The following is a 14405-nucleotide window of genomic DNA, read 5'->3' as shown; positions in this document are numbered from 1 at the left end:
TGCAAGTTTTAAAGCTAAACACAAAACTTAACTAAGAAATGTGATTTTCATAGTCCAAAAGGAGCCATAATTCTTGCAAAAAGCAATGATTGTAGAGTTACGGTACTTGCTGTGTAGAGTCGGCTTTTAATGGCAAATAACTGCTCCAAGTTTTAAAGCAATAGCTTTGACCGTTAAGGAGAAAAATTGACCTAAACGTAAAACTTAACCAAGAAATCTGGTATTTGATCTGATATTTTCTATGTCCGAAAGGGGCCACAATTTTTGCAAAAAGCAGGATGGAGATTTGTTTCTTGCTGTACAGAGTCAGCTACTGATGGTGAACAAGTGTTGCAAGTTTTAAAGCAATAGCTTTATTAGTTTAGGAGAAAAGCTGACCTATACATAAAACTTAACCAGGCATGACGATCAAGTGATTACAATAACCCATCTTTTTTTTTTTCCCCAAAAAAATCAGATGAGCTAACAAATCAGCTGAACCATAACAACTTTAGGGGAGAATGATGTTCGAAGGATGTTGTCAGAAATATAAAATAAAAACAACTCAACAAAAACAACAAACAAAACTTTGATTTCATTATTACCTTTAATAAATATATTTGTGTGCAATATTATATGCTAGCTACTGCTTGCTGCCATTTAAACTGAAGCAGTAAGTACACAAACATTAAATGCATTCCATAAACTTCACTACTTTAATTCTTTAACAACAAAATTATCAACAAGTCTTTGACTAAGTATATTCCAAATATCTGGCTATACAAATACATATTTTGTTGTGATATCAATTTTTTTTTAATATACTTAATCAATGAATCATCAGATCATTAAAGTTCTAGTTGGTTGAAAATGCAATAAATTCAAAACACAATAAACTTGACTTCACTATATTTGTCCGTAACCTAATTAAAGGATAATTTACTTTAAATTTATTATATGTATATTAGTAATTCACACGAAAATTATTCTTGTAAAAAATTCTTTGAGAAGAAATAATGTCCATGGCAAGATCTCTACAGGGATTCTATCACATTCTTTAAAGAAAGTCCTTGTTATAAGATTATTATTATACTAGTACATGTCTAACTGCCGCACAGTAACTTCATTAAGTAACAAAGTAGCTGAATTTATTTTGCAAAATAAGCCAGCATTCTCCATTGGACAATACTGTGATCCTGTTCTAACAAAAGAGCTTTTGTAAAACACATGCCACACTTGATGGCCTCTCTTAGGAAACAGGTAATGTAATTTGTATGCTGTGACCTTGACCTTTGACCAAATGACCTAAAAACAACAGGGGTCATCTACTGACTTACAAGCAACCATCGTAATATTGTGAAGACTGACAATCAAACTCCTTTAATTATAGCGAGGAACTGTTTTCAGTTTGTATGCCAAAGCATTCTTTAGTTACTGAGCAGAAACTAATTTCAGTCTTAAAGGTCACTGTGACCTTGACCTTTACTTAATTGCCCCCAAAATAACAGGTAACCTACTGATAAAGAGACATAATCATTTTATGAAGTTTGACCATTGTTAGACTTGGTATTCTCTAGTTACTTATTGGAAACGAAATGGTACATGTATACAGGCCAACAGACATAACCCCTCTTTTTCAAAGACGGCATTAAAAACTCTGGTTTTACAATAAACACTGATACATTAGTCATACAATTTTAAACTTCATGATACTGCATACAATATTTCAGTATGATATTTATCCAAGTCCCTCTGTTCTGGTCCATGATATAAACACCAACCATAATGGGTCAAGCACAATTCTATTACATCAACCATAATAGGTCAAGCACAATTCTATTAAATCAACAGCATGGGATCCCATTTTGAGGCTCGTGTAGTAACATCTACAGTCAGACCACTTGTGATCCCAGACTAGCTAGCTATAAAATACCACTAGGTATATTTTGATTTCAACATTTACAGTGTGTATCAACTTCTTCATAAAGACCATCTTCCAACGAAGACCACGTTTTAGATTTCCCCTATGTGTTTATATACATATATAACTATACAAGCATTTTATGTATAAATAATGGAATGGAATATTCTTGTGTATAAAGTACAATGTATATCACAAAGCTGAATATATATACTGCACAAATCCCTTGTAAAATTTTATCACAAAAACATTAACCTAATATTTTCAAATCTTCAGCAACACATTATAATAACTAGAGATGCTTTTGAGAAAAGCGCATGTCTCCCACAACTGCCCCTATGAAAAATGTCTAGTTTCTCTAGATGGTTTAGACGAGTGGATCCAATTAAGATGGTCTGGATGAGTGGATCCAATCAGTAATTCAAGGGCCATAAATCAAAAGTGCCTTGGCAGATTTGGCTAGTTATCGAACTTGGCTAAGGTCTTATGGCCAAACACATTTTGTTAAAGTTTGGTGAAGATCGGATGAGAAATGTTCGACTTAGAGAGCGGACAAGAGTAAAAAGGCGGATTTTTCAGTAATTCAAGGGCCGTAACTCCAAAATGCTGGACCGATATGGCTAGTTATCGAACTTGGCTGAGGTCTCATGGTCAAACATACTCTGTTCAAGTTTGGTGGATTGGATGAAAAATGTTTGAATTAGAGTGCGAACAAGAGGACCATGATGGTCCTGAATCGCTCACCTCTTCCCACATGACCCAGTTTTGTGTATGACGTCGTTTTTTTCTATTATTTGACATAGTGACCTAGATTTTGAGCTCATGTGACCCAGTTTTGAACTTGACCTAGATATTATCAAGATAAAAATTCTGACCAATTTTCAAGAAGATCCATTGAAAAATATGGTCTCTAGAGAGGTCACAAGGTTTTTCTATTATTTGACCTATTGACCTAGTTTTCGAAGGTACGTGACCCTGTTTTGAATTTTACCTAGATATCATCAAGGTGAACACTCTCACTAATTTTCATGAAGATCTCATGAAAAATATGGCCTCTAGAGAGGTCACAATGTTTTTCTCTTTTTATACCTACTGGCCTAGTTTTTGACCGCACGTGACCCAGTTTTGAAACTGACCTAGATATCATCAAGATGAACATTCAGATCAATTTTCATGAAGATCCATTGAAAAATATGGCCTCTAGAGAGGTCAAAAGATTTTAATAATTTTAGACCTACTGACCTAGTTTTTGACTGCAGTTGACCCAGTTTCAAACTTGACCTAGATATCATCAAGATAAGCATTCAGACCAACTTTCATACAGATCCCATGAAAAGTATGGCCTCTAGAGAGGTCACAAGGTTTTTTTATTATTTGACCTACTGACCTAGTTTTTTAAGGCACGTGACCCAGTTTCAAACTTGACCTAGATATCATCAAGGTGAACATTCTGACCAATTTTTATGCAGATCCATTTACAAGTATGGCCTCCAGAGAGGTCACAAGGTTTTTCTTTTTTTAGATCTACTGACCTAGTTTTTGACCGCACATGACCCTGTTTCGAACTTGACCTAGATATCATCAAGATGAACATTCAGACCAATTTTCATACAGATCCCATGAAAAATATGGCCTTGAGAGAGGTCACAAGGTTTTTCTATTATTTGACCTACTGACCTAGTTTTTGATGGCACGTGACCCACTTTCGAAACTTGACCTACATATCATCAAGATGAACGTTCAGACCAATACAGATCCCATGAAAAATATGGCCTCTAGCGAGGCCACAAGGTTTTTCTATTATTTGACCTACTGACCTAGTTTTTGAAGGCACGTGACCCACTTTCGAACTTGACCTAGATATCATCAAGGTGAACGTTCTGACCAATTTTCATGAAGATCTCATGAAATATATGGCCTCTAGAGAGGTCACAAGGTTTTTCTATTTCTAGACCTACTGACCTAGTTTTTGATCGCACGTAACCCAGTTTCAAACTTGATCTAGATACCATCAAGATGAACATTCAGACCAACTTTCATACAGATCCCATGAAAAATGTGGCCTTTAGCGAGGTCACAAGGTTTTTCTATTATTTGACCTACTGACCTAGTTTTTGATGGCACGTGACCCAGTTTCGAACTTGACCTAGATATCATCAAGGTGAACGTTCTGACCAATTTTCATGAAGATCTTTTGAAATATATGGCCTCTAGAGAGGTCACAAGGTTTTTCTATTTTTAGACCTACTGACCTAGTTTTTGAAGGCACGTGACCCAGTTTCGAACTTGACCTAGATATCATCAAGATGAACGTTCTGACCAATTTTCATGAAGATCTTGTGAAATATATGGCCTCTAGAGAGGTCACAAGGTTTTTCTATTTTTAGACCTACTGACCTAGTTTTTGAAGGCATGTGACCCAGTTTCGAACTTGACCTAGATATCATCAAGATGAACATTCTGACCAATTTTCATGAAGATCTTGTGAAATATATGGCCTCTAGAGAGGTCACAAGGTTTTTCTATTTTTAGACCTACTGACCTAGTTTTTGAAGGCATGTGACCCAGTTTCGAACTTGACCTAGATATCATCAAGATGAACATTCTGACCAACTTTCATAAAGATCCCATGAAAAATGTGACCTCTAGAGTGGTCACAAGCAAAAGTTTACGGACGGACGCACGCACGCACGGACGACGGACACCGCGCGATCACAAAAGCTCACCTTGTCACTTTGTGACAGGTGAGCTAAAAAGGCCGATTTTTGGTAATTCAAGGGCTATAACTCCAAGACCCCTAAATCAATTTGGCTAGTTATCGAACTTGGCCGAGGTCTTATGGTCAAACAAATTTTGTTAAAGTTTGGTGAAAATCGGATGAGAAATGTTCGACTTAGAGTGCGGACAAGCTTTGTGACAGACAGACACACAGACAGACACACACACAGACTGGAGTAAATCAATATGTCTCCCACACCACTGTGTGGCGGGAGACATAATTATCATTTAAGCACTTATATCACTACATCCCAATCAACACTGATAAAACATGTCTATATAACATTGACTTGGCACTCTTTGTTTACATAAGAACATTTACAGACATGTTTAAAACTGACATTTTCCTCTGTTTGCTAATTCATTTCTGACAAAAACTATTGGTTTCCATTCTAAAATGGTAGTTACTGATTAGAAAGTACTAACTTTGAATTTATAACTTCAATTTTAGCACAGTTAACTTTCATAATGATGGTAACTTTTTTACTATATGTTAATGTACAACAACTACACAATTCAACATTTCCTTCTCTATTATAATGAACTTTAACTTTGATTTTTTTTTTAAATAAATGGTAACTATAATGTATTACCCCTTCTAAAAGCAAGCCCCAACAGAATCCAACAAGCAATGAGTTGTCAACTGCACAATATATGTCTGTCACAGCAAATTACTTTCGACTATAAAAATACTCCACTTACTGAGAAGACAAGCTGTCACATTTCTCAATTTCAACAAATCAAGGGCCAAAACTCCAAAGCAAAAATAGAGTATCTACCTGAATATCAAACTTGGCAAAGACAACATACTTATAAACATTCTATGTCTGGTCAAACAATTTGCTCAAAATTAAACATTCATTATGGCAATGATGACAACATGTTATGCAATATTTCAACCAATTTTTCTAGGTAAAGAAAAAATGGGCCATAATTTGATCCAATTTTAGTCTAGAGTTATCTAACTTGGTTACTTAAGGATTTGAGGAGAAGGGTGCATTGTGTAAAGTTTCAATCCAATACATGTAGATGCTTTAGAAATACAGCTTAATAGTTGCACACAAAAATTTAACAAAAATTTCTATGTTGAAAAAGGGGCAAAAGTTGTATTAAATACAACCAAGAGTAACCTATCTTGATTATTTCAGTAGGTTTGATGACTGGGAAGCATTGTCTGAAGTTTTAATCCAATACATGCAGAATTATCTAAGTCAAAATGGGCCACAATCTGCATTAAATTCAGGCAAGAGCTTGGTTATTTCAGCAGGTTTGATGACTAGCAAGTTTCAGTCTATTAATGCAGTGGTTAATGAGGTATGACCTTGCATGTATAACTTTAACCAAAGTGTGATGACAACAAAACCTTTCCTGCCTACTTTTTGGATGAAGTGGACAAAACCCCTCACACAGTTTTAACTGGTACAAAAGAAAATTTTAAGGAAAAAAGACAAGGGGAAAACCTCTCCTGTTGATATGTTAAGGAGGGCTAAATCCGTCCTACTGAAATTTCAAGGCAGACAAAACCTATTGTCTAAATTTTAAGGCGTACATACATGATGTAGTGAGCTGTTGACTTTGCTTTACAGTGAAACAGCACTTGCTCAAGCATCAGTGTCTTGGGCAATGGACTTGTTTAAGCAATCTTTGTGGTCCTCAGCTATTTTCTTTATATTTTCTATGTTAAGATCTCTTGAAACCCTGAATTACTAGAACACACTGCTAATTCTTTGTGACCCTAGATAATATGTCCTACTGTACATTTGTTAAACATAAATACTTCTGAATTCATCAGGGTCACGCACTATCCCCACTCTATACTAGTACTCCACTCTTTACCGTAGAAAGCACTGATCCTGCTAGTCACAATAGGCACCGGACACTGTATTATATTGCTTTTAGCATAACTAGGCTATCACCAGGATGGTGGTACAATTTTACTTGTCTGTCCTTTTAATACTGCTGGTGGCTGTGAACCACCAAACCATGACATTTTCCACTCTAGGGTGTCTCTGATAAGTTTTTGTTCTTCAGGGGTGAAACGTAGTAATAGAGAAACTGCCTTGATTAACTGCAATGCCTGAAATGCAATAGCAAAATGTTTTACATACTGTATAGTCTTTTTGTTTCAGATTTAGCATTCATTGCTACTAACTTAGCCTACTTTTTCAAAACTGACCTGGGAGATTTGTATCACTTCAGTTCTAATGATTACATGCCTAGCTTAAAGTTTTTTAGATTCTGACAGATTCCTAAAAATAGGTCAGTTAATATTGCTCCTACTTATAGATGATAACTGATTCTATCCATCAATTCCCAGTGGACCAGTTTTACCTATGCTCGACCAGATTTACAAGTATTTTTCTCGGAACAAATTAAAAACTGACAAGGTTGTGGAAAACGTTTAGTTTCTGAATTGACCTACTTTTATTGGTAAATTTTCACCCAAACGTTTGGCTGACATTGATCAGGATAAAATATCGCGCGGTTCATACTATAGGGTTTAAAACACTAAATTTTAAAGTGACATTTTCCTATGCTCGACCAGACCGATTTCTTTTTTCAGAGGTAATTATAAAATCAAACAAACAAATATTTTTATAGTCAAAACTTCATATTTTCTAGTTCTGTTTTCAGATTTTAAAATCAATAAGTTTCAGACTTTCAAACAAGAGATAGAAACACCTACCTGAAAAGCGGGCAAAAGGAACTTTGGTAAATGGTGTGTCTGCAGTATCCATCAAGTAATTTAACAAGAAATCGAACTGTTTTAACAATCAAACAAACCTAAAAACTTCAAAAAGTCAAATGTCCATAATCATTTTATCCAACTTGTCTTATGGCGCGATGAATCTTTTTATCTCAAGCGTCTACATGACGCAACTAATGAAGGCGCCATTTTTGTTTTGACCTTTCGAGAGGTGGGCGTGTTTGTTTACATCTTAAATTTTACTTTCAAGTCGATAGTTTACAGATATAAGCTTATATCAAATTATCAATAAAGGTTAGAAGACTATAAAATACATTGTTCCAGTACTCTTCTTAAAGAATTCGGGAAAGACGCATCATTTTCAAGAGGAGATTCACGGTAAGTATTTTCACAGATGCAAAGAAGCTGTCGTCTGTAAACAAACAAGCCCCTTAAAGATCTAGATCAAATATGTATGATGTCATACAAGGATGCTGGGAAGGAAATAAATGAACAAAAACCGTGAGTTCAAAGGTTTATTTCAATAAACATGTACATTTATAAATAGTGGTCGAGCACTTGGCTGGTCGAGCATAGGTAAAATGACTCTAATGGAGTTCGTTCAGTTGATGTGTAATAGAGCTAGGGGGCGTGAGAGGTGTTGCTTATTTCATTACCTCTCATGAACAGACTCGATCAAACCGAGTCTGCTATTATTCTGCTAGGTTGCATTCTTTGCTTCCAAAGGATGTTTTTACAGATTTTATTACTAAAAGGGTAATTATTTGACGAATACATACCTCATGTTCCCTACTCAGCATAAATTTCATCACAACATGTTTGAGATACTGGAAGTTAATGTCCTTTTCTAGATGCCGAGTCTCAAACTCTCGTATCCGACCGTGGCCAGAATGAGAACTATAGGCACCATGATGGCTAGCGGAACCACGAGAGTCACTCACTGATATAGTAGCATGAGAATTTAAAACACTATATGGAATCCTATCCGAGTTAGATTTGTGTTGTAAACTATCACCTACAAAGAAATCTTGAGTTCCTAAAGAAACATTAATTCCATCAATTGAATCCATAACCGTTTCACCAGGTATAGGACTACGCTCATGGGAGCTTATCCTACGTGTCCGTGTTGGGTGTTCACTATTGTGTGTTTTTTGTGTCAATGAGTTTTTTCGAGGTAAAGGGGGAGTCAGTGCTGCAACTTTAGGGTCAAGAGGTTCATCATTTGGTAAAGATTGCACTTTTAGTTCCCGTTGTAATGTCTTTTTCAAATCATTCAGTCGTTGCTCCTGTTTCTTTAGTGCCTAGAATAAAATCACACATTTTGAAAACTGTACATATCATTTATCAGAAAAATATGAAATTTAGAAGTGAAATAAAAACAAATGTATAAAATTAAATGTACAGAATAAATGATGACTTTTCAAAATTAGATAAATTTGATGAAAGATTTTCAAATGCTTTTAGTTAACAGCAAGGGCTTTCAAAAGGACATCATGCTCTACTATACTATGGCAGGTAAAAACTACTAAACAAGAGGGTCATGATGACCCTATATCGCTCACCTGTTAAACTTGGCCTTGGAATCACCAAGATAAACATTCTGACCAAGTTTCATGAAGACAGTGTCATAAATGTGGCATCTACAGTGTTAACAAGCTTTTCCTTTGATTTGAGTGGTGACCTAGTTTTTGACCCTATATGACCCAGTTTCAGACTTGGCAAAGGAATCATCAAGATAAACATTCTTACCAAGTTTCATGAAGATTGGTTCAAAGATATGGCCTCTAGAGTGTTAACAAGCATTACCCTTTCATTTAAGCAGATGACCTAGTTTTTGATCCCACATGACCCAGTTTCAAACTTGGCCTAGAAATCATCAAGATGAACATTCTGACCAAGTTTCATGAAGATAGGGTCATAAACATGGCCCCAAGAGTGTTAACAAGCTTTACCTTTCATTTGGCGGGTGACCTAGTTTTTGACCCCATATGACCCAGTTTTGAACTTGGCATAGGAATCATCAAGATAAACATTCTTATAAAGTTCCATGAAGATAGGGTCATAAATATGGCCTCTAGAGTGTTAACAAGCATTTCCTTTGATTTGAGAGGGTGACCTAGTTTTTGATCCCACATGACCCAGTTTCGAACTTGGCCTAGAAATCATCAAGATGAACATTCTGACCAAGTTTCATGAAGATAGGGTAAAAAATGTGGCCTCAAGAGTGTTAACAATCTTTTCCTTTCATTTCACCGGGTGACCTAGTTTTTGACCCCACATGACCTAGTTTCAAACTTGGCATAGGAATCATCAAGGTAAACATTCTTACCAAGTTTCATGAAGATAGGGTCATAAATGTGGCCTCTAGGGTGTTAACAAGCTTTTCCTTTGATTTGACCTGGTGACCTAGTTTTTAACCCCACATGACCAAGTTTCCAACTTGGCCTAGAGATCATCAACATAAACATTCTGTGCAAGTTTGTATCAAATCAAAGCATAAATGAAACCTCTATATGGCTGAAAGGGCCAATATTGAAAATTTTGCAGTAACTCTAGAACCCATGACCCAATCTAGCCGGTTTTCGAAAGGAACAAAGTTATTATTGTGACTTAAGTTGTTTGTAAGTGTGGTTAAACTCGAATGTAAAATCGTGATCACAAGGTAAAATTAGCAAATTTTGGCTCTTTCAGGGGTTAATCAGCGGCCGTAACTCCAAAACCTATAATTGGATCTGCCGGATTCATCATGGAATGCAAGATCTATTTTTGTTAAAGATAATTTACAAGTTTGTATCAAATTAAACAATAAATGAAGTCTCTATACGGCTGCAAATGCCAAAATAGCAAATTTTGGCCCTTTAAAGGGCCATAACTCTTGAACCCATGATGGGATCTGGCCAGTTTTCGAAAGGAACCGAGATATTATGCCAGTACAAGTCGTGTGCAAGTTTGATTAAAACCCATTGCAAAATGTGGTCTCTATCTTGTTCACAAGCCAAAAATAGCAAATTTTGGCCCTTTAAGGGGCTGTAAATCTGGAACCCATGAAGGGATCTGGCCAGTTTTCAAAAAGAACCGACATATTATGCCAATACAAGTTGTGTGCAAGTTTGATTAAAATTGCTTGCAAAATGTTGTCTCTATCGTGTTCACAAGAAATTGTGGACGGACGGACAAGGGACGACGGACGAAGGGCAATCACAAAAGCTCAACAGGTGAGCTAAAAAAAATGTGAAAAGGCTTGATGCAATAGGAAAAAGTTTTTTAACTTCACTGGAAGGAGGGAAAGAATGTGTGTATGGTGAACACTAAGAAACAATATGAAGTACTATCAAAAAGTGGACAAAAAAAAACATTTTTTCAAAATTGGGTTGGGAAGTTATCCCCAGTAACATTCAATCTGACTTAAAGGGTCCATATGCAGATATAAAGATAAATATAGTGAAATTGACAACCAAGCTTTAAAACTTCAATGCAGTTACCAGGGCAAAAACAATAGCCCTCCTAGTAAACAATGTTGTTCACCTGTCTCTCCAGTGATGCCCATTCCAAAAACACTTTATGAATATAATTTACCAAAACTTGTATCAAAACTTCAAAAATTTATCAACTCTTAACTTCTCCAAATATAACTGGCAACTTCTAAACACTCTAGATAATGCCACAAAAATAAATCTAACACAAAGAAACTTAATTCATATATCTTAGAGTTTCATTGGATTGTTTGAACTTACACTGTCTCATAATATTTCTGCTTATGAGATAATATAAACAAGAGCTCATAGAACACGAAATGCCCCCCTTGATGCATTCAGTAATTGCACAAGGCACAGAAATTATTTGGTCACTGTGCACTCAACGTCTGACATACTGACCTCAAAGCAATAATTATGGGTCATTTACCAGTCATAAGTAAACTCAGTATCAAAAGCGATCTTAGACCAAAGCATTCTCTAGTTATTTGGCAAAAAAAGTTCTACTGTTCTGGGTCAATGTGACCTTGACCTTTGACCTACTGAACTCAAAATCAATAGTGGTCATCTGCTGGTCATGATGAACCTCCCTATTAAGTTTTGTGATCTTAGACCCAATCGTTCTCAAGTTATCATCCGAAAACTGTTTAACTGTTCCAGGTCACTATGACCTTGACCTTTGACCTCAAAATCAATATGGGTCATCTGCTGGTCAAGATCAACATCCCTATAAAGTTTCCTGATCCTAGGCCCAAGTGTTTTCAAGTTATCGTCTGGATGAGGTTTAATTGTTTTGGGTCACTGACCTTGATCTTTGACCTACTGACCTCAAAATATACAGGAGTCATCTGCCGGTCATGATCAACCTCCCTATCAACTTTCATGACCCTAGGCCCAAGCGTTCTCAAGTAATCGTCCAGAAACAGTTTAACTGTTCCGGGTCACTGTGACCTTGACCTTTGACCTACTGACCTCAAAATCAATAGGGGACATCTGCTGGTCATAACCAACCTCCCTATCAACTTTCATGATCCTAGGCCCAAGCGTTCTTGAGTTATCATCCGGAAACCGTTTAACTGTTCTGGGCCACTTGGACCTTGGCCTTTGACCTACTGACCTCAAAATCAATTGGAGTCACCTGCTGGTCATGACCAACCCTCCCTATCAACTTTCATGATCCTAGGCCCAAGCGTTCTGGAGTTATCATCCGGAAACCGTTTAACTGTTCCGGGTCACTGTGACCTTGACCTTTGACCTACTGACCTCAAAATCAATAAGGTTCATCTATTGGTCATGACCAACCTTCCTATCAACTTTCATGATCCTAGGCCCAAGCGTCTACAGACAGACAGACCTATCGACCGACCGACATAGCGACTGACTGACATCTGCAAAACAATATACCCCATCTTCCTCGAAGTGGGGCATAATTACAGCTATTACCCTTTGAATGAAAATTTTTCTATTTCCCCTTCAGATTCACCTATTACAGCATTTAAATTTAGAAAACAGAACTATTAACCTTATTTTTCTCTGCTAACTGTTCCTCGAGTGCTGAGACTGTATCCTCTAACTGTATCACCTGATCATTACTGGCATGATGATCAGACTGGAAATCTGTCAACTCTACAACCTAAATATACATTACACATCACATTACATTTGTTTATTCAACAAAGATAGTCTACTTTCCAAATCAACAACATTTTTAATCACTTGCATTAAACAATATAAAATTCATAAAGATGTTGACATTATGCTTCAAAAAGTGAGGCAAATTTTCTTTACAGTAAAGAACATATTCATCTACCAACTGCATTTAGTCTAAAGAATACTATATATTGTACTACAGAAGCCTCCAGTATTAATCCTCTATCAGACATTACATAATACAGAGTAATATCTAATTTTGATTCTGTGACTTTTTCAAAATGGGTCTACGTTTAATTTCTGTGCAACTAATTTTTGAAAAAACTCTCCTGAACACATTGTGATGTCATGATGTTGTTTTTGCTAATAAGCAAAACTCTACCTATTAAATACTGAGCAACAGAAAAAAATTCCTGCATCATCGTGATAAATGCAAGGGTTGAAATTCTTCACTCAGTATTTACTTTCAATTGTCCTAATGCACAAAACATAACAGGATAAAAAAAAAACAAGATTGAAATTTTATTCAATTTTATGAAAGCTGGTTGTTATATCCCTTAACAATTTACATGATGTGGTAATGATGCTATTTATCAAATAATTAATTTACGAGTTTGCAGTAACTTTGTTAAAAAGATAAAAACAAAATATATCATATTTCTGCTCGACTTCAAATCTGTTGACTAAATCTCAACTACAAAAATAGATTTCCTGCAGAAAAAAAGGACCTATACAGTTACAGTAAATGCAACATAAAGACAAACCCTGGTTTCTAACTCCTGACATTTGATACTAAGTTCACTTTCCTTCTCTCTATGTGCCTCTACTTCTACTTCTAGCAAGCGTTTCTCGTCCTGTAATGTTTGCTGCAATGTTGTCAACTGTTGTGAAAGTTCTGCATTGCGTAACATGAAATCATCCTTGTCTGTAACATACATAAAGCATTTTGTATAGACTCAAGTACATGATACAGTACATACTTAGAGAATTCTTTAAAGACCTAAAGAAACTAGTATATCTGGTCACATCACCTTTATATACACAGCATAAATCCATGACATCATATGTATCCACTTTTTACACAGATATTTTATATACACTTTTTATTCATATATATGAATGATGCCACATATACCTTTATATGTTTATATTGTATAATTGCCACCAGTAACGGATATGGCTGACCCCTGAAGACTGTTACTAGTGTTTAGTAGGAGGATAGTGCAAGATACAGAACACACTCAAATTCCGGACACTTCACTGTTTGCTTAGCATACCAGGTGTAAATCCCCAATACATGTGACTCTTATTGATATTTTGAATCAAGGAGCAGGGAATTAAACTCACAACCATCTAAGTCAAAAAGTGTTATCATTGGATCACTGAGCCCACTCTTACCTTTATAGGTACAACACAAACACTTTTTTAACTTAAAAACAACTTGTTCATGGCCTTAAGGGTAAAATCATAACTGTTATCTAAAATACCTAATCTACCACAACGTCCACACGTACATACAACACATTTATTAATTAAAATATCAGGTCCACTGCCCTTTATCTGTACCTAACTTATGTAAACACAACACAAGCAGGTGCTTCACTGTAAAGCCACTGTATTTCTTCTTTACTTATATACAGTTACAATAAGATAAAATGTTACATAACTACCTTTATTGCTCTCTTGAAGTTCTGTTATCTTCGACTTGGAGCTGTGTAAGGCTTTGTCCAGTTTCTCTTGTGTTAGAATCACTTCCTCTTGTAGTGAGTGTGCGTGAGCTTTTGCTTCACTCAACTGCTTCTCTTTATGACCTAGTTCTTCCTGCACTGACTTGGTTGTAGATTGTAAGTCTTTCATTTCAGCCTAAAATTATACCATACACATAGCACATGCATCA

General features: G+C 36.0%; 1 protein-coding gene across 3 annotated transcripts in view; it reads right to left on the bottom strand.

The window, feature by feature from the left end:
- Nucleotides 1–567: 567 nt before the first annotated feature.
- The window catches only part of LOC123557459 (golgin subfamily A member 1-like), a 44596-nt gene continuing 30758 nt past the window's right edge, over nucleotides 568–14405 (bottom strand). For all 3 annotated transcript variants that reach the window (XM_045348921.2, XM_045348920.2, XM_045348922.2), the window contains 5 exons: nucleotides 14179–14371; nucleotides 13273–13433; nucleotides 12381–12491; nucleotides 8165–8686; nucleotides 568–6755 (listed from right to left, as the gene is read on the bottom strand). In XM_045348921.2, coding sequence (XP_045204856.2) covers nucleotides 6591–6755; nucleotides 8165–8686; nucleotides 12381–12491; nucleotides 13273–13433; nucleotides 14179–14371 — 1152 coding nt within the window. In that variant the 3' untranslated portion in view covers nucleotides 568–6590. The remainder of the gene's footprint in view (nucleotides 6756–8164; nucleotides 8687–12380; nucleotides 12492–13272; nucleotides 13434–14178; nucleotides 14372–14405) is intronic.

Source organism: Mercenaria mercenaria, chromosome 5 (assembly GCF_021730395.1).
Source record: "Mercenaria mercenaria strain notata chromosome 5, MADL_Memer_1, whole genome shotgun sequence".
Classification (NCBI taxonomy): Eukaryota; Metazoa; Mollusca; class Bivalvia; order Venerida; family Veneridae; genus Mercenaria; species Mercenaria mercenaria.
This window is presented reverse-complemented; position numbering and strand designations above follow the sequence as displayed.